The sequence below is a fragment of the Oryx dammah genome, unplaced genomic scaffold (genome assembly GCF_014754425.2).
Source record: "Oryx dammah isolate SB20612 unplaced genomic scaffold, SCBI_Odam_1.1 HiC_scaffold_11032, whole genome shotgun sequence".
Classification (NCBI taxonomy): Eukaryota; Metazoa; Chordata; class Mammalia; order Artiodactyla; family Bovidae; genus Oryx; species Oryx dammah.
The window spans coordinates 680,088-701,103 of record NW_024080426.1 but is presented as its reverse complement, the minus strand read 5'-3'; the positions used below and the strand labels follow the sequence as shown (position 1 = coordinate 701,103).

General features: G+C 41.8%; 1 protein-coding gene across 3 annotated transcripts in view; it reads left to right on the top strand.

The window, feature by feature from the left end:
- Positions 1-1,663: 1,663 nt before the first annotated feature.
- Positions 1,664-21,016, top strand: part of LOC120860170 (lysine-specific demethylase 6A-like) — a 175,251-nt gene continuing 155,898 nt past the window's right edge. For all 3 annotated transcript variants that reach the window (XM_040235963.1, XM_040235962.1, XM_040235964.1), the window contains exons 1-2: positions 1,664-2,159; positions 2,353-2,416. In XM_040235963.1, coding sequence (XP_040091897.1) covers positions 2,008-2,159; positions 2,353-2,416 — 216 coding nt within the window. In that variant the 5' untranslated portion in view covers positions 1,664-2,007. The remainder of the gene's footprint in view (positions 2,160-2,352; positions 2,417-21,016) is intronic.

Sequence of the window (21,016 nt, the reverse complement as noted above, 5' to 3'; positions counted from 1 at the left end):
CTCACATCCATACGTGACCACTGGAAAAACCATAGCCTTGACTAGACAGACTTTTGTTGGCAAAGTAATGTCTCTGCTTTTCAGTATGCTGTCTACTTTATGATTTTTTAAAATTATTTAATTTTGGTTGTGCTGTGTCTTCATTGCTGCATCATGCTTTGTTTAGTCACGATACTATTCTTCCTTGTGGTGCATGTAGTTCTCATTGGGTAGCTGTCTTGTTGCTGATTACAGGGTCTAGGTGCATAGGCTTCAATAACTGTGGCATGCCAGCTCAGTAGCTGTGCCTCATGGGCTCAAAAGCATTTAGGCTCAATAGTTGTGACACACTGGCTTTAGTTGCTCAGAGGTCTGTGGAATCATCCCCAACCAAGGATGGAACCATTTCCCCAGCACTGGCAGGCAGACTCATATCTTCCAGTGTGCCACAAGAGAAGTCGTATCTTGTCTATTTTAGACCAAGAGGTATTTATTACCTTAAACAAAATCACGTTTCTTAAATGAGTGAAGTCTCTCAGTCGTGTCCAACTCTTTGGAACCCCCTGGACTATAGCCTGCCAGGCTCCTCCGGCCATGGGATTTTCCAGGCAAAAGTACTGGAGTGGGTTGCCCTTTCCTTCTCCAGGGGATCTTTCCAATCCAGGGACTGATCTCAGATCTCCTGCCTTACAGGGAGACTCTTTAGCATCTGAGCCACAATGGAAGCCCCAGGTTTCTTAAGATGCTTGTTAAAAATCAGCATTTTTCCACCATTCATGAGTGGATTTGTGTACATTCATGAGTGTACAGCTGTCAAAAATCTGTCACATGAAACACTATGAAACTAGCCTTTTGAAAAGAGTCGTTTTAGAAGTAGTTTTTCTTATAATTTCTCACTGATTTACTCACAACGAAGAGAAAATAAGAATAAAGTTCTGTTATATTTTGTTTTTAAAGGCTGACATCTTGAAACTGTAAAGACCACAACCATTCTTTTGCATAAGGCTGGTCATAAGCAGCTCTTATAACTGCTCCACTTGGAGATTATTGCAGCACACTAAGTAATTATGTGTGGAGTTTCACCTGGTCAGTGAAACAGACCGCAGGTAAGACTATTCACTCAGTCTGAGTTTAAGTCTTAGGGTCCTTATTTCTTTCTCTTAGCACGCGGCTGAGAGGCAGTAGGGTAGGGAGAGTGCAGGGCGCAGTGTCATGATTTCCCAGAAGTCCTAAAAGTCGTAAGTTCAGTGCCCTGTAGTTGTTACAGATAATATCCACCAGCGAGGTCCGAGAACATAAAACCTCGCGCTTCGGAGCAGGTAAAGGAGTTGTATATACCCTTTAAGCGTACCAACGTCGTCCGCAGTATTTTCCGGATCTCTTTCCCCCCATTGCCCTTTGGTTATTATGTGTGCTCCCAAAGTAATGAGACCGCACCTTCCTTTTGCTACAAGGGTGTATGCAATTCGCACAACCAAGCTTTTTGCTGTATCTGGTGTCGTCCCTTTCCCCGACTGACGTGTCCATTAACCAATTACTGGCGGGACTTTCCGCCCTTTCCTGTCCCTGGTTGGGGTCGGCCTCCGGTATCCAGCAAGTTAAGTAGAGCCGCGACTGACGTAAGTCAACAAAGGTCACGTGAGAAGAATACTTCGCTTCAATTGGCAGCGCCCAGCTGAGGGGGTACGGGCGTCACGGCGACTTGGGGTTCGCCCTGTGACACGATTACAACTTTGTGCTGGTGGCTGGTGAAGTTTGTGATTCTACGAAATTCTTCCATTACAGCGAGGTTCCGCTTTATCTGTTGTCTCCGCGAATCCGGTGATGTGATTCTGGTAGCCGAACTCCATACCCGCGTGTCCTCTGCTTTTGCTAACCTTGGGGTTTTTCGTTGCTGTGAGTCGCTTTGGAGAAGGCAGCGGCGATAAAGTTGGTTTGCCAGTTTCTCGCCGCTAGTGCGTCTTTTCCAGCTCTGGACTGGGAGTTGGTAGGTTTCAGCTTTGGGAGTTTTGCGTTGGTTGTATTTACATGAAATCCTGCGGAGTGTCGCTCGCAGCAGCAGCCCCTGCTTTCAGTGATGAGGAAAAGAAAATGGCGGCGGGAAAACCGAGAGGCAAGACTAAGGAAGGGACCTTAAGCTTGACAGCCGAGGAGAGGGAGGAGCTCAGCGGATTGGACAGGTAAGGACCGTCGTCATTCTCCTAACTGCCTCGGCATGGAGTGGAGCCGGCCCTTAAGGACAGCAGACCTCAGGGTGCCTGCGGTGGCAGCCCCCTGGAAGCGGTGGCTACTACTGAAGCCTCGGGATCTGCAACGGACAGACCGGGTAGATTTACCCCAGCGTTAACAAATGTCCTGTATTTCTTCCCATAGTCTCCTCTTTGGGTTCCTAAACCTTCACGAAAATGGCGCCAAGACTGAGACCCTGTTGCTCAAGGTAAGGCAATCATGAGTGAACTTGACCGTCACTAGATCGTTAATATGTACAGTTTTTAAATTCTCAGACATATATCACTTGGACTTTTTTTTTTTTTGGCAGTTATTTCTCTGGCGTCTAATTTTAACTTCGTTTTAAGCTTTCTTATATCCTGTTCTCGGAAAGTGATACTTGCAGTACCTGACAGCAGTGAAGAGTTAAAACTAGGTATTTCATTGGTATACAGATCTTTATGTGTTTGACCAGAAGTTAAGTGATGTGTTTACTTCTTTGGGTCTAGCCATTAAGAGATATTACCGTAAATGCAATTTTACGATCGTGTTGTTTCTGGAGCCTAGTTTCTTGTATGAAGGAGACCAGGGAGCTTTGGCTGTTTGCGTGAAAAGTTGTTGGCACTGTCATTTAGTTAATGGCTGCCCCTGTCGGCCAAGATGGCGGGAAACGGTGCAGAAATGACTCTGCGAGCTTCGAGAGAGGCTGTATATATAAACAGGGAAATACTAGCAAGGAGTATGCCTTTGTCTCAGCTCCTGTAGCTTGATAGTACTGAACAAAAATGAAGCATTATTACCTAAAAGTATAGTTCTTTTGTTGTTACCAAGCTTCACAGCAGCCCTCATAAACACTGAATATACTTATCAACCTTAAGCACATTAAATGGACCTTATTCATCTAATTTTATGATTGTACAAAGGCCCTGTAGATTTTAAGCCTGTCGTTATCTGTGAGCAAAATCTGGTTAAAAAACATTCTCCTGTCTGGAAGCTGGACATTTTGGACAAATTTTGCCTCCATTAGTTTTTTTTTTAGATGAAATTGGTCATTTTGAATTTCCCTGTAATGCAGTTGAGAAGGAAATGTTATGTGATTTTTATTTGTAAAGTGTTTTTCCTGATATGATTCTCATCTTTAGTTTGAGTTTGTGTAGTTGAGTTTCTTTTCTCCATAATCTCCCTTTTATCATTGTCTCCTCCTCCTCCAGCAAAGAGTGACCACCAACTGAACTATAATTTTTTCACTAAATCCAGTTGATTTGCTAGAACTTAAACTTTTATCATGTACGTGAAAATTGCTGCATTAAAATGATCACTGGCAAAATAGTGACTAGATCTAATAAGATATAAGTGACCATGATTGTTGTTCTTAAAGAAATTGAATACTTTCAGAGTTGCCCCAATAAACTGAAAAAATTTTACTTTAAGGGGATGTTATATTGTAGAGTTGATCTTTTAATTTGGGTCAGTGAGATTGAGAATGTGCTATGCTGTGCTGAAGTTGAGCATTCTTATGGTAATTTGAAAAAGAATGTTACTCCAGTTATAATTAAAAAGATACCGTGACTTTTGATTTCTTATTTGTTTATAACTTTAAATATCCAAATACATCAATTCAGATAAATTCTCAGTTGATAGTATTCAGTGTTGGGGATTTGATATTAACTGTTTGCAATATGACAGTATTGGATTTAAATTTTAAGGAAATCTCTTCAATTGGGACTTCTTGGTGACTCAGACAGTAAAAGTGTCTGCCTACAATGCAGGAGATCCAGTTCCTTTCCTGGATTAGGAAGATCCTCTGGAGAAGGAAATGGCAGCCCACTCCAGTACTATTGCCTGGAAAATCCCATGGACAGAGGCGCCTGGAAGGCTACAGTCCATGGGGTCACAAAGAGCCAGAAATGACTGAGCAACTTCACTTTTACTTTCTTCAATTATTAATTATGAAGGTGAGCTTGTCTCTCTAATTACAGTAATTTTCTAATAATGAGAAGGCTTGAACTTTCATTATGTAGAATTGTAGCTTTGTAAAACATGGAATGATGTTATTTTATTAACAGTTGTAAATGTTTTCAGTGAAATGGAAATAAATAAACTTGATTAACATTTAGCTTTGAGACTTCTGAATTCCTCTCTCCTAGGTCAAGACTCATTAATCTTAACATTAGTCACTTAAGTGCAGTGAAATGTTCTGGGTTGTGTCAGCAATCTCATGGATTCACCTCTCCCTACTTTTCTAAGCTTTATTGAATTATATTTGGCATAAAGTAAAATTGCTAGGATTTAACATTCACAAATTGGATATCATATTTCCTTCAAGCCTGTGTTTGAAGTCTCTTCTCATCAGGGCTACTTTCTCTCAATGGTTAGTTTCTCTGTCTCTGAAAAAAAATTTTTTAAGTATAATGTTGCTTATGTTCCATTAGAATTGTTATAGTCATAGACTCTTAAAACTAATAAAAGAACTTTTGAAGGGTTGCCATATAATATACAATGTTGGAAATTTTAGATTTAAAGTGGCTAAGTCTTGTCTAACTCTGCAACCCCATGGCCTGTAGACTGCCAGCTCCTCTGTCCATGGAATTCTCCAGGCAAGAAAACTTGGAATGGAATGCCATTTCTTTCTCCAGAGGATCTTTCTGGCCCAGGGATCAAACCTGGGGTCTAGAGCATTGAAGTCAGACTTTGTACCATCTGAGTTAGATTAAAAATTAACTGTAAAAAGCTAGATGTTGCCTAATCAAAGTTTTTGAACTGTCACATGACCTTAACTAGGTTACAGGTTTTAAAAAAATAATTAATTCATTAGGCTCCTCAGGGTCTTAGTTGCAGTATGTGGGATCTAGTTTCCTGACAACGGAGGGAACCCTGGGCCTGGTGCCTTGTTGAGTTCTGAGTCTTAACCACTGAACCACCAGGAAAGTCCCTCAACTTTTTAAAAATTAGAGTATATTTAACTGATTAAAGAGGACTTTTAACAGAAATTATCAGTGGTGATTTTCCTTGCAGTTTAGAAAATGTTTCGGATTGATTTTTTTGTTAGGTAAGAATAGAATTAAAATAGAATTGTTTGCTGAAATAAAAAAAGCAGAACATGAGATCTGTGAGTTTCAGGTTTGTTTGGGGAGTTACTGAGGACTGCAGCCTGAGAGACAGCCTCTCAGATTGTTCTGAGGAACTCCTCTGCCTAGGTAAGAGGTAAGTCAGTATATAAACTTGGTAGAAGATTTACTGCTATTCACCAGCATGCACGCATTCTGGATTGTTTTAGTCCTATCTGACTCTTTGCCACCCTATGGACTGTAGCCCAACCTACTCCTCTGTACATGAGGTTCTCCAGACAAGTACTGGAGTGAGTTGCCATTCTGTTTTCCAGGGAACGGTTATCTTAATGATTTTAGTGCTTTTTAAAGTATGGGAATGGGCAGGAACTTGCATCTTCATAAAAATTTTTTCCCAAAGGTATAACTATCTGAAAAAATGATCAGTCAGTTATTCCCAAGCAGAGTACCTCTCTCTTTTTCTCCACCCTGAGCTTCTTTCAGTATGTGTTAAAGTCAGTAGCCGCCATGCCTAGTGACTCAGTCTTTGTAGAGCCAGATGACAAGTGATATTTTTAGTTTATAGACTATTACTAATGTGGTACTCCTTTAAAGTAATGCTGGAGGTCTGGAAATGTATTGCTACTGTTTATTTAGAGGTGTCTTTGTAAATATTTAGTCTTATATGTAGAATATTATCAAAATTTTGGGTCTGGGTTTTTTTGGGGTAATTACCTTGGTCAAGAAGATCCCCTGGAGAAGGAAATGGCAACCCACTCCATTATTAATCCCAGCAAGAGAGAGGAGCCTGGTAGGCTATAGCCTATAGGGTCACAAAGAGCTAGACCCGACTTAGCAACTAAACAACAACATTAATCATTAAAGAGGTTAGGGAAGTTGTAATTTGTTTACTGTTCAATGATGTGTACATTTTTTGCCATGAGGGATATTTTTAGAATAGTTGTTATTTAAATGTTTCTGAGAAATGGAAATAATTTAGAATTGATTAAAACATACATTTTTCTAGATTTGGTCTGCTTATATGTAGTTGGTGATGGACAGGGAAGCCTGGCACATTGCAGTCCATGGGGTCACAAAGAATCAAGACTCCACTGAATGACTGAACTGAACTGAAATGGAGAAAAATTTATTAATATGGTTTCAGAAATGGTGTTTTTGTACTGTAATCTTTCAGTGGTAATATTTGAAGTATCCTTATATATATTTTCTATTTTCTGACGTTTAAGCAAAGCCTTTGATTGTGTGGATCACAATAAACTGTGGAAAATTCTTCAAGAGATGGGAATACCAGACCACCTGACCTGCCTCTTGAGAAACCTATGTGCAGGTCAGGAAGCAACAGTTAGAACTGCACATGGAACAACAGACTGGTTCCAAATAGGAAAAGGAGTACATCAAGGCTGTATATTGTCACCCTGCTTATTTAACTTATATGCAGAGTACATCATGAGAAACACTGGGCTGGAAGAAGCACAAGCTGGAATCAAGATTGCCAGGAGAAATATCAATAACCTCAGATATGCAGATGACACCACCCTTATGGCAGAAAGTGAAGAGGAACTAAAAAGCCTCCTGATGAAAGTGAAAGAGGAGAGTGAAAAGTTGGCTTAAAGCTCAACATTCAGAAAACTGATATCATGGCATCTGGTCCCATCACTTCATGGGAAATAGATGGGGAAACAGTGGCTGACTTTATTTTTGGGGGGCTCCAAAATCACTGCAGATGGTGATTGCAGCCATGAAATTAAAAGACACTTACTCCTTGGAAAAAAAGTTATGACCAACCTAGACAGCATATTAAAAAGCAGAGACATTACTTTGCCAACAAAGGTCCGTCTGGTCAAGGCTATGGTTTTTCCTGTGGTCGTGTATGGATATGAGAGTTGGACTGTGAAGAAGGCTGATTGCCGAGGAATTGATGCTTTTGAACTGTGGTGTTGGAGGAGACTCTGAGAGTCCCTTGAATTGCAAGGATATCCAACCAGTCCATTCTAAAGGAGATCAGTCTTGGGTGTTATTTGGAAGGACTGATGCTAAAGCTGAAACTCCAGTACTTTGGCCACCTCATGAGAAGAGCTGACTCATTGGAAAAGCCTCTGATGCTGAGAGGGATTGGGGAAAGGAGGAAAAGCGGATGACAGAAGATGAGATGGCTGGATGGCATCACTGACTCGATGGACCTGAGTTTGAGTGAACTCCGGGAGTTGGTGATGGACAGGCAGGCCTGGCATGCTGCGATTCATGGGGTCACAAAGAGTCGGACATGACTGAGCGACTGAGCTGAACTGAACTGAATTGGAATGGAAACTTTCTTAGATTTGAAAGACATCCTTTTAAAAAAGTGAAATAGATATTTTAAAAATCTAACTAAGTGGGAAACATTTTATAATCATTATTAAGGTATGAATAAAATTTCTGTTTGATAGGAATTGTGACTTGGGTGATAAAACTTAGGAGGCATCAGTCAGTAAATCAGAATGAGGTTTTAGCAGTTGGCCAATTATGGAATCTTTTTCCTATTTGGAACCAGTCTGTTGTTCTATGTCCAGTTCTAACTGTTGCTTCCTGAACTGCATACAGATTTCTCAAGAGGCAGGTCCGTGGTCTTGTATTCCCATCTCTTTAAGAATTTTCCACAGTTTATTGTGATCCACACAGTCAAAGGCTTGGGCATAGTCAGTAAAACAGAAATAGATGTTTTTCTGGAAATGTCTTGCTTTTTTGATGATCCAGTGGATGTTGGCAATTTGATTTGTTCCTGTGCCTTTTCTAAAACCAGCTTGAATGTCTGAAAGTTCACGATTCACATACTGCTGAAGCCTGGCTGGGAGAATTTTGAGTGTTACTTTACTAGTGTGTGAGATGAGTACAATTGTGCAGTAGTTTGAACATTCTTTGGCATCATCTTTCTTAGGAATTGGGATGAAAACTGACCTTTTCCAGTTCTGTGGCCACTGCTGAGTTTTTTAGCAGGGAGTGGGGGGTGGGGCGGGGATGGAGGTGGGGGTCGCTCCAGAATCACTGCAGATGGTGATGGCAATCATGAAATTAAAAAACACTTACTCATGGGAAAGAAAGTTATGACCAACCTAGACAGCATATTAAAAAGCAGAGACATTACTTTGCCAACAAAGGTCCATCTAGTCAAGGCTATGGTTTTTCCAGTAATAATGTGTGGATGTGAAAGTTGGACTGCAAAGAAAGCTGAGCACTGAAGAACTGATGCTTTTGAACCATGGTGTTGTAGAAGACTCTTAAGAAACACTTGGACTGCAAGGGGATCCAACCAGTCCATTCTAAAGGAGATCAGTCCTGAGTGTTCATTGAAAGGATTGATGTTGAAGCTGAAACTCCAATACTTCGATCACCTGATGCAAAGAGCTGACTCATTTGAAAAGACCCTAATGCTGGGAAAGCTTGAGGGCAGGAAGAGAAGGGTACAACAGAGGATGAGACTGTTGGATGGCATTACCGACTCAGTGGACATGGATTTGGGTAGACTCTGGCAGTTGGTGATGGACAGGGAGGTCTGGCGTGCTGTGGTGGTTCATGGTGTCCCAAAGAGTCAGACACGACTGAGCGACTGAACTGAACTGAATTATGGAATCAATGTAGAGTTTTTCTTTATACCTGATAGACATAATTTTATTATTTTTTAAAATTTATTTTTGGCTGCACTGGGTCTTTGTTGTTGCTTAAAAGCTTTCTCTAGTTCAGAAAGCAGAGGCTACTCTCTAATTGTAGTGCTCAGGCCTCTCATTGCAGTGGCTTCGTGTTATGAAGCCCACACTCTAGGCTTATGGGCTTTAGTAGTTGCAGCATATGGGCTCAGTAGTTGTGGTATAGGAGTTTAGTTGCTTGGCAGCATGTGGAATCGAATGGACCAGCAATCAGACCCATGTTTCCTGCACTGGCAGGGTAGATTCTTCTCCACAATACCACTGGGAAGTCCCTGTTACATGATCTTTAGTTTTTGAATTGCAGCTTATGATGCTTTGAGCTATCTGAACTCATGCTAAAATGATCCTAATATTTTTGAAATCAGATAGCCAGAAGCTAATTTATCTTAAGAAAACCATTAACATTGAGTTGAAATTAACACCTATCTGCCCAAGTTGTTAGATGGTGTTTTTGTTTGTTTTTTGGAAAATTCTCTGGGCTTTCAGGATCTCAGTTTCCCCAAACAGGGATTGAACTCAGGCCAAGGTAGTTCTGACCACTGGACCACCAGGAACTTCTCTGTAGATTGTTGTTAAGTAGGCTAATGATTGCTCTATATGAATGTACACTGAATTTTCAAAGGATTGGCTTATAAATTGAGATAATAAATCAGAGTGATAAAAACTTAACTGTGATAAGTGCAAGATTTTTTAAATGTGTAGAAATAGCACAGGTTTCTGCCTGCTGTATATGAGGAAAAATTCATTTCTGCTCTCCCCTTCTAGTTTCTTGGCTGAAACCCCTCTGTAATAAAGTAAATTTGCAGGAGAGAAATGGAATTTAATAACATGTATATCTGTTGTCTCTGATCTTAGAGAGGCAACAGTGAGTGGTGGTAAGATCTTAATCCTTTGTCCAGGAATTGAACCTGGGTAGCTTGGATAATTGTGCGGTAGTTGTGCGGTAGTTTGAGCATTCTTTGGCATTGCCTTTCTTTGGGATTGGAATGGAAACTGACCTTTTCCAGTCCTGTGGCCACTGTTGAGTTTTCCAAATTTGCTGGCATATTGAGTGCAGCACTTTGACAGCATCATCTTTCAGGATTTGAAATAGCAACTGGAATTCCATCACCTCCACTAGCTTTGTTCATAGTGATGCTTTTTAAGGCCCACTTGACTTCACATTCCAGGATGTCTGGGTCTAGATGAGTAATCACACCATAGTGATTATCTTGGTCGTGAAGATCTTTTTTGTACAGTGCTTCTGTGTATTCATTATTTTGGGGGGTGATTGGAGCCATGAAATTAAAAGACGCTTACTCCTTGGAAGAAAAGTTATGACCAACCTAGATAGCATATTCAAAAGCAGAGACATCACTTTGCCGACTAAGGTCTGTCTAGTCAAGGCTGTGGTTTTCCCTGTGGTCATGTATGGATGTAAGAGTTGGACTATGAAGAAAGCTGAGTGCCAAAGAATTGATGCTTTTGAACTGTGGTGTTGGAGAAGACTCTGAGAGCCCCTTGGACTGCAAGGAGCTCCAACCAATCCATTCTGAAGGAGATGAACCCTGGGATTTCTTTGGAAGGAATGATGCTAAAGCTGAAACTCCAGTACTTTGGCCACCTCATGCAAAGAGTTGACTCATTGGAAAAGACTCTGATGCTGGGAGGGATTGGGGGCAGGAGGAGAAGGGGACAACTGAGGATGAGATGGCTGGATAGCATCACGGACTGGATGGACGTGAGTCTGAGTGAACTCCAGGAGTTAGTGATGGACAGGGAGGCCTGGCGTGCTGCAATTCATGGGGTCACGAAGAGTCGGACATGACTGAGCGACTGATCTGAACTGAGCTTGGATAAAATCTAGGAATCCTAGTCACCAAGGGACTAGAGGCTAGAAGCTAATTTTCCCTGTTCTTTGCCCCCAGTGAAAAATTGCATTTATCATGGAGGCGGAAAAAGTAAAGGTAGGTACAAAGTTTATTATTAGAGATAGCACAGCAACAAGTGGGAGATCATGTAGAGAAATTGTTTAGTTGAGAGCAAGGCTGAGATGCACAACTTAAGGGAAAGGGTGTGGGCGTCCCCCTTGGTGAGGAGATGCACACTGAAGGGACATTAAGTTATTTATATAAGGCAGTTCTGCTGGGTCTTTGTTTGCCTTCAAGCCAGTTATCTGGTTTCTTTTTCCACATCTGACTTGCCATGGGACCCTCCCCTGGGGTGTGCATGCATCCCTGAACCAAGATGGGATTTCCCAAGATGGAATCTCCCAAGATGGGAAGAGCAAGACCCTTTATGGCCTGGAGTTATCCCTTGACTTTTCTGCACATGTGTAGTGTCTCCCTTATCTTGTACTTTGAAGGGCCTTTGCTTCTCTTTGTCCTTGCCATACTTATTCTCTTGAAGTGTTAAAAAGAAAGACTTGCTGTCTATCCTGTTTGTTTTGTTATTGCTATTTCCAAGAGCAAATATGGGTCTGGGTGTAAATTCCTCAGTTAAAACCTACCTGTCTCTTATCTCAGGAAATGCAAAGAGGGCCTGGCTGATTTTAAATACCCAATCTGGAGTCTCTCCATTTCCTGATTATAGCCATGAGACATAGCTTGGAAAGTTGAATTGAGTTGAGTTCAGTCGCTCAGTCGTGTCCGACTCTTTGCGACCCCATGAATCGCAGCATGCCAGGCCTCCCTGTCCATCACCAACTCCCGGAGTTCACTCAAACTCATGTCCAGCGAGTCAGTGATGCCATCCAGCCATCTCATCCTCTGTCGTCCCCTTTTCCTCCTGACCCCAGTACGTCCCAGCATCAGAGTCTTTTCCAATGAGTCAACTCTTCACTTCAGTATTGGAGTTTCAGCTTTACCACCAGTCCTTCCAAAGAACACCCAGGACTAATCTCCTTTAGAATGGACTGGTTGGATCTCCGTGCAGTTCAAGGGATTCTCAAGAGTCTCCTCCAACACCACAGTTCAAAAGCATCAATTCTTCAGCACTCAGCTTTCTTCACACTCCAACTCTCACATCCATACATGACCACTGGAAAACCCATAGCCTTGACTAGACGGACCTTTTCAATATGCTATCTAGGTTGCTCATAACTTGCCTTCCAAGGAATAAGCATCTTTTAATTTCAGGGCTGTAATCACCATCTGCAGTGATTTTGGAGCCCCCCAAAATAAAGTCAGCCACTGTTTCCACTGTTTCCCCTGTTTCCCCATCTATTTCCCCTGAAGTGATGGGACCAGATGCCATCTTAGATTTCTGAATGTTGAGCTTTAAGCCAACCTTTTCACTCTCCTCTTTGACTTTCATCAAGAGGCTTTTTAGTTCCTCTTCAGAATGCTGCTGCTGCTGCTGTTGCTTTAGTCGTGTCCAACTCTGTGTGACCCCATTGACAACAGCCCACCAGGCTCCCCCATCCCTGGGATTCTCCAGGCAAGAACATTGGAGTGGGTTGCCATTTCCTTCTCCGATGCATGAAAGTGAAAAGGGAAGGTGAAGTTGCTCAGTCATGTCTGACTCTTAGCGACCCCATGGACTGCAGCCTTCCAGACTCCTCCGTCCATGGTATTTTCCAGGCAAGAGTACTGGAGTGGGGTGCCTTTGCCTTCTCCGTCTTCAAAATGGGCCAAGCATTTGGCCCATTTACTGTTAAAGGCATGTGAGATGTTGGGGGTGGGAGGCAAATTAATAGTTAAAAGGGGTAACTGAGGTTAAGGTTGTTATGCATATTTAACTCTGGGTTTCTTTCCATTTTGTGATTGAGAGTCCTCTTTTTTCTACTACCAAAAGGGAGATCTTCTAAGAATGTTGTTTTCCTGTGTAAGTATCCCTTACATTTACAACTGACAACTTATATCCCATTTTCAGAAATACTCTTGTCTATGACTTGTCTAGAGTTTCATTTCAAAATAATCCTGTCTATGCCAAAGTGCCATTTTCTGCTACCTTGGAGAAGGTAATGGCAACTCACTTCAGTATTCTTTCCAGGACAATCCTGTGGATGGAAGAGCCGGGTGGGTTGCAGTCTGTGGGGGTTGCAAAGAGTTAGACATGACTGAGCGACTGAGTGCACGCATTCTGCTCCATTTCATTATTTTGAGCTTGTCCCCAGAATGTCAGTGAAGAAGGAAACTAAAGTGCTTTTAAAGTTTACAGTAAAGATCAGCTTAACAAATTAAAAGTTTGGGTAGTTTTTTCTTAGTAAGATAGTGTTTCTTGGGGATTGTTTTCTTGATTTAGAGCATCATGATGCAGTTTTTAATACTAATTTTAAAAGCATGATTTAAAATTAAGATATTAGCTCTTAGAAACATAAAAGATACTTTATTCTAAACTCTGTTCCTCTTTGATCTTATTTGGTAGTAATATTTACCATAGTTTCTTATCTTGCACTTGTTAAGTGTGTACTCATTGGTCAGTTCAAGAAATTCTCTGACAAGAGTTTTGGAAAAGATACTTAGGAATATTTATTAATGGTCATCTTGGACTTATATGAAAAACTTAGGGCTGTTTTATGATCCTGTATACCCCATTTTATTCTTAACAAGGGCATATATAACTATAAAAATGCACCTTAAATACTGTGTTGGTGGGTGCGCAGAAATACAGATTTTATACCTAGAAATGGCTCTTCTGAGTTTAAATCTTGAGGAATTATTTCCCATCTCCTTCCCACCCTTATCCCCTTTTAAAACTGTTTTAAAAAAGTCAGCTTTGGTCCAGTTTAATTCTTTAAGATATCCTTAACAAGTTTTGGTGTATTTGTTGGTGAAATTGAAATTTTGGGATTTTTTACTGTTTCTTATTTTAAATTTTCCCTTGAGTTCTTTTAGCTTTGGCATCACATATTTTCTGACTTGTGTATGCATTCAGAACAGTTAGATTTTTGTCAGTATTGATCATTTTATTGTGAAAGCTACCTCTTTGTCTCTTTTTGGCCTGTAATTAATATAGTCACTTGACTCTTATATAGTTTCTGTTTGCATAGCTTTGCCCTTCCCAACCACTTGCTTGGATTCAATATGTGTCTTTTAAAAGACAACTTATTGTTGGCTTTTTAGCAAATCCAGCCTAGCATCTGTGACATTTCTTTGGAATATATGTACTGTTCACATTTACTCCCAACTTAAGAATGCCTACTCCTTTATTTGCTGTCTGTGTCTCATTTTTAATATGTCTTCTTTGACTGTCTCTTAACTATAAAATTCCTGTTACTTACTGTGTGGTGTTTAATTCCTGGTTTTTTTTTTTTTTTTTTTTTTAGCTATATCTTTAAAAAATTATTGAGGTAAAATTCACATACTATAAAATTTGCTGCTTTAAAACTATATGGTTCAGTGCTACTTGTACATTCAAAGTGTGTGATTATACTATTATCTGATTTGGGGCATTTTCATCATCTCTAACCTAAAAAACCCCAGGAATTACTAACCGGAACCATTCTCTATTGCTTAAAAAACATAAAATAGGTCTTATGTATCTGATTTCTTTCAGTTATTATAAGGTTTTCCAAGTTTATTCGTGTTGTATCATCTATCTGTATTTTATTCCTATCTATGGCTGAGTCATTATTCGACCTCCATTGAAAAGCCAGGGTATACCCACATTTGGTATATTTTGGTTATTCATTCATTCTTTGATGGATATTCAGTTATTTCCAGGTTTTTGCTTGTTGTAAATAGTTGGTCTCTCTTATCCTTGGTTTTGCATCTCTGGTCCCAGTTATCCCCCTCTCCCTATCAGTTAAGTCATGTGCTATTTTAAGTAGCATGATCAAATCTCTCACCCTCCTGCTGCCGCCTGCCCAGAATATGAACACCCTTGTCCAGCGTGTCCATGCTGTATATTTCTACCTGCGCCTTAGTCCTTAGTGATGTTCTCAGCAGATTGACTGTCTCAGTAATTTTGTTCCTGTTACCCTTGTTTTACTAAATAATGGCCAAAAAGTAGAAGAGTAGTGATGTCATCAGTTTATAAGTCAGGCATAGTAAGAAGATATCTAAACTGAAGAGAATGTTTTGTACATATTGGAGAAAAGTGAAACAGCTAGATAAAGTGAAAGATCATCATACAGTCCTGTTTTTAAACATGATTGCTTGCCAGGTCCAGCCCGCCCAGGATCCAGGGAAACCCGAAGGAGGAATGGCATCGGTGATTGCGATTGATTTAGAGACAGAGATCGATAAGGAAAGAATGTTGTAGATAAGAAAATAGAGGAGAGAAGAAAAGAGGCTGATGCTCCTTGGTTTACACAGAAAATCAGTAAAGTCTCAAGACAAGAGACTTGCACCATCTGCATAAGGCCACAGGTGCCCTCCCGGTCTCCTGAGGGAGTGAAGATGCAGGGCACCTTCCTGTTCAGGTCTTAGAAACCCAGCCAGATAAGTAGACACAGCAGACCTCCGTACTCCAGATGGGAACTAGCCTGAAAGAGAGTAAGAGGAGGAAAATTGACATGCGGAGACCAAGCTGCTTTGATGAGTGGGATCCATAGCTTTATTTTCAAAAAGTACTTATATACCTTTTTTGTACGTAGAGGGAAATGAAAGATGCAAGGTCATACAGAGTCACCCCAACATTCCAGCAGTTTTACCCTAATCAAAACCAGGATTTTTCTGCATACCTTTTCAACAAATGATGTTGTGTACAGTATCTTCTGGCCTTGGAGGCCTGTGAACATTTTATGACCCTCTTTTGATAAAGGCTGCTCAACCAGAAAACTTATTTTCCCTCAAAGTGTTTTTTCTTTATATTTCTAATCTGTGTCAGCCTCAGAAAATGCCAAACAGAGTTACCTTTCACAGAGTAAAGGTGCAGTGAGTTACAAGAAAGAACCAATTAGCTCAAAAGGCTGATGTGGTTAATTTCAAGGCTACACTTGTTTTTCTTACATTCTCACTATGTTAACTAATGCATTTCCAGGTGCATGGTGGGTAAGAGATAATGGGAACTTAGCAACAAGCATTGGCTCAATAATGAAATCTTACACCAGCACTACTCTAATAACTTTTAACTCTTTAAAAGGCTCTCTGTTTTAGGCTTTCCGTGCCTCTCACAGTTGGGAGGCTGTAAATAATCACACGCGTAGCTGTAAGAGTCTGGATATACCTGCCGAGCAAGCTAGAATGCTAACAGGGGGTTTGATTTGAAATATTCCTCTCATGTCTGGGAGACTTATTAGCTATAGCCCTAAGTTGATTTTCTCCAGAGAAAGGTGGTCAGGGTTAGCCCTCTATTAATGTCAGAGGAGTTGGTGAAAGTCATGAAATAGTAAAACAGACAGATTCTGGTTTGGGGGTAGATGCTCGAGAAAGCCTAGGGAGCCCGTTGAGTTCTGAAGCCTTGCTTAACAGTTCTCTTCCACATGACCTTGTCATGGGTGGGATCTCCCGTGGCGGCTTCCAGCAATTGCTCATTGGAAACACATCTGGAGCTTTGGATGAAAAACACATCTGGAGCTTTTGGACGAAAAAAAAGCAATGCCTGGACATTTGCATTTTTGAAATATTCTAAAATAATTCTGATAGGCATCTGGATTTTGAAAAGGCATTATAGGCTTTTGATTACATGGACTCCTGTAAATAGAATGTTAGCACATTTAATGTTGTCCCGGAGGTCTCTTAGACTGTCCAATTCTTACCATTATTTTTTCTTTATTCTGCCCCTTGGCAGTTACTTCTGTCATTCTGTCTTATCCATTCTTCTGCCTCAGTTTTTCTGCTATTGATTTTTTTCTAGAGTATTTTTAATTTTAATGACTGTGTTTATTGATTATTTCTTACACATCTTTGTTAAATGTATTAGATGTTTCTTATATTTTTCCATTCTATTTTGACCTGTTGAAACTTCTTTATTACCATTATTCTAAATTCTTTTTCAAATACATTGCCTATTTCCTCTTCATTTATTTGGTCTTGTAGTTTTTTGTCTTGCTCTTTCATTTGTAACTTTATTTTTTTAGATGGGTGGTACTGTGTTCCTGTCTCACTAGTTGTTTTGCCTGAGGTTTCCAGCAGTGAAGTGTGTGGACCACTGGTTAGAGTTGGGTCAAATGTGTAGCTATGGGAGGTGTCACTGTGATTAATATCCTTGGGGGCTGAGGTTCTGTTATTCCAACATTTCAGACTCAACGCTCATGACTCAGAGGCTCAGGTCTGGTCTCTGGCCTATGAAGCTGGATTCTACAAGCTATAGGACGCAGAAAATGAAAAAAAAAAAAAGAGAGAGAGAAAAATAACCAGGAAAAAGAAAAAGCAGAATAACTTCCAAAGAATAAAAGATAACAACTCCTGAAGGGTAAAGCCAGACTGAATAGCAAGAGAGAGAAGGAAAAAAAAAAAAAAATATATATATATATATATGAGGGAGCAGAATAATAATGAAGATGAAAAAATAATAAAATAATTCTAGAAAATTAACAAATTGTAGAAAAAAATAAGAATATGCATGAAACAACTACTGGAAGGTAAAATTGAACTCCACTAGTAGTAAATAGTAAAAACACTGAAAAAAATCCCAAACACCAAAAGGCAAACAAAACTTAGGCTGTGAAGAGAGGCTTGGGTGAGGAACAGCCTAGATGGTGCCAGTGTTCAGTTGGGAGTGGGGTTCTGACCCAGTACCCAAGCCTTCAGAGAGGACCCTGTCTGAGGTAGGGGCTCAGGCCCCATGCACCAAGAGGGCCTCTACAGTGCCTCCAGCTTTGGGGTATGAGAATAAGGCCAGGCCCCCAGGAGGCTCCCCAGGTCCTGGATGGGGGAACACCAGTAGGATTCTTCTCTCCTTCACACGTGGAGGAACCCCTCCCTGGGCAGCCTTGCTCTGTCTCCACTCCTCTCTGCACCTGCAGGACCTCTGAGGGCTGAAGGTGCCTTCGGAAGTGACTCTGGGGGACAGAGTAAGGTGGGGAGGTTGCTGAAGGGTGGAGGGGATCCCTGGAAGGAGGAAAAGTAGAGGGGGCTCCTTAGTAGCAGAGAGCCAAGTCCAGAGATCAGACAGAGCCCATGGATGTGGGCACATGTAGCACAGGGTCTCTGGAGGGAAGAGGAAATGAGAGTGAAGGGGGACCCTGGAGGGTAGAAGGGGGCTCCAGGATGGCAGAGGCCTCAACCAGGAGAGAGGAGTGGTAGAGGACCCCTGGAGAGGGTCCTGGAAGGGGGCGTTGGAGGATGGAGGGGCCCCTAAAGGTGGAAGTGGTCCTGAAGGTGAAGGACAGAGGGCTTGGCCTGAGCACCTTACGAGATTCCCCAGGGCTGAGTGGCGATAGGAAGGGGACAGTAGGCAGTGCTTTGTTCTCAGAAGCCTGCAGGTGCCTCCCAAAGCCCAGTCATCCATTTCCTTTTCCATCAGGAGCCTCCCTTCTCTCTCTCATTCATAGGATCTACTCAGATGGTGGGGTCTCTGAAGAGTGTAGGGTGCCCCAGAGGGAAGAGGGCTCCATCAGAGGGAGGAGAGGCCCTAGAAGGCAGAGATCTAGGCCCTTGGGGCCCAGAAGGCTCCCCAGGATCAAGTGAAGGCAAAACCCCAGGTTCCCCAAGTGGATCTTTCTATCTCCTCAGAGATCCCTCCCCTTCCTGATGGAGCAAGGACTGCTACTCCCAGCACAAAGACTCTCCTCCTCCAGCAGACCCTCAGCTGATGGTCCCCAGGCCTTGAGCTTTCTCCACAACCCTCTGTCTGTTACCTGGTTTCCTCTGGGGCTCCTCCCATTAGCCTGTCCTCAGGAGGTCCCTGACCAGCAACTGAAAGGCATACTAGACATGGGGAGACATGGACTCTTTGTCTTCCTTCTCTGTGGCTATGCCCTCCAACAATAATCTTTTGATGTTCAGAATACGTTCATCTTGCTGCAGACTTCTGTGTAAACTATTTCCTCCTCCTGCTTCTTGGAAACAGTCCCCTCAGGGTTACTTGAGATGCTTTTTAAAAATTCCTACCAAATATAACTCAACTTTTAGTTTGTGACTGTTTTCTTTAGGTTGACAGTTTTGGCAGCCATCATGAAGGGACCCAGAGCAGATTTCTGTCCTCTGCCTGAACTCTATGAAAAACTAGAGCCTTGGTACCAGTATATCCCCCTTGTGCCCACCTACCTCCTCAGGGAGTCTAGATGGATTTGAGTGAGTCTCTCCTGGTTCTCAGATCTCCAGTATTGGTAGAAAATCCTAAGTTTTATTTGATGGAGCAAAAATGTTACCTTGAAACTTGTTTCAAGAAGACATACCTAGGTTGCTCACTTTAATACTCAGTGGATTAATCTCTGTCAAAGGACTGGCAACGTTCTACTTCAGCAGTGTCCCCTCAGTGTAAACGCACTGGAATGTCTGAGTTTGGGTACTAAGTGGTTGGCCTCATAGAGACAGGGAAGACTTTGCTTACTAAAACACTGAGTAAAATGGTACTGAATTGTTAACGGAAAGTCTAACCTATTGTTTTCCCTTGAATTGGCTACCTTACTCAGTCCAGTTCAGTTCAGTTCAGTTGCTCAGTCGTGTCTGACTCTTTGGGACCCCATGAATTGCAGCACGCCAGGCCTCCCTGTCTATCACCAACTCCTGGAGTTCACTCAAACTCACGTCCATTGAGTCCATGATGCCATCCAGCCATCTCATCTTCTGTCATCCCCTTTTCCTCCTGCCCCCAATCTCTCCCAGCATCAGAGTCTTTTTCAGTGAGTCAGCTCTTCCTGTGAGGTGGCCAAAGTACTGGAGTTTCAGCTTTAGCATCAGTCCTTCCAAATAACACCCAGGACTAGAATGGACTGGTTGGATCTCCTTGCAGTCCAAGGGACTCTCAAGAGTCTTCTCCAACACCACAGTTCAAAAGCATCAATTCCTTGGCACTCAGCTTTCTTCCCAGTCCAACTCTCACATCCATACATGACCACTGAAAAAACCATAGCCTTGACTAGGTGGACCTTTGTTGGCAAAGTAATGTCTCTGCTTTTTAATATGCTATCTAGGTTGCTCATAACTTTTCTTCCTAAGGAGTAAGCGTCTTTTAATTTCATGGCTGCAATCACCATCTGCAGTGATTTTGGAGCCCCCCAAACTAAAGTCTGACACTGTTTCCACTGTTTCCCCATCTATTTCTCATGAAGTGATGGGACCGGATGCCATGATCTTCGTTTTGTGAATGTTGAGCTTTAAGCCAACTTTTCAGTCTCCTCTTTCACTTTCATCAAGAGGCTTTTTAGTTCCTCTTCACTTTCTGTCATAAGGGTGGTGTGATCTGCCTATCTGTGGTTATTGATATTTCTCCCAGCAATCTTGATTCCAGCTTGTGCTTCATCCAGCAAAGCGTTTCTCATGATGTACTCTACATGTAAGTGAAATAAGCAGGGTGACAATATACAGCCTTGATGTACTCCTTTTCTTATTTGGAACCAGTCTGTTGTTCCATGTCCAGTTCTAACTGTTGCTTCCTGACCTGCATATAGGTTTCTCAAGAGGCAGGTCAGGTGGTCTGGTATTCCCATCTCTTTCAGAAGTTTCCACAGTTTATTGTGATTCATACAGTCAAAGGCTTTGGCATTCAGTTGCTCAGTTGTGTGTGACTCTTTGCGACCTCATGGACCACAGCATGCCAGGCCTCCCTGTCCATTACCAACTCCCAGAGTTAACCCAAACTCATGTCCATCGAGTCGGTGATGCCATCCAACCATCTCATCCTCTGTTGTCCCCTTCTCTTCTCTCCTTCAATCTTTCCCAGCATCAGGGTCCTTACAGAAGAGACATTCTTTGCATCAGGTGGCCAAAGGACTGGAGTTTCAGCTTCAGCATTGGTCCTTCATCTTCATCATCAGTTAGTAAGCCTTAGTTATTTGAGCAATCAACTTTAATGTATTGCAGCTGTTTGTAAACTAAGTTTATTTTGCAGTACGTGGTTCATATCTAATTTTTCAGTAAAGCCATGGGATCTTTAGTTTGCCTGGGTATGTCTGTGTGCACTTTATACATCTGAGGTAACTCTAAAAGAAGGGGTTGGCTACACACTCCAGTATTCTTGGGCTTCTTGGTAGCTCAATTGGTAAAGAATCCACCTGCAGTGCAGGAGATCTGGGTTTGATCCCAGGTATGAAACATTGCCTGGAGAAGG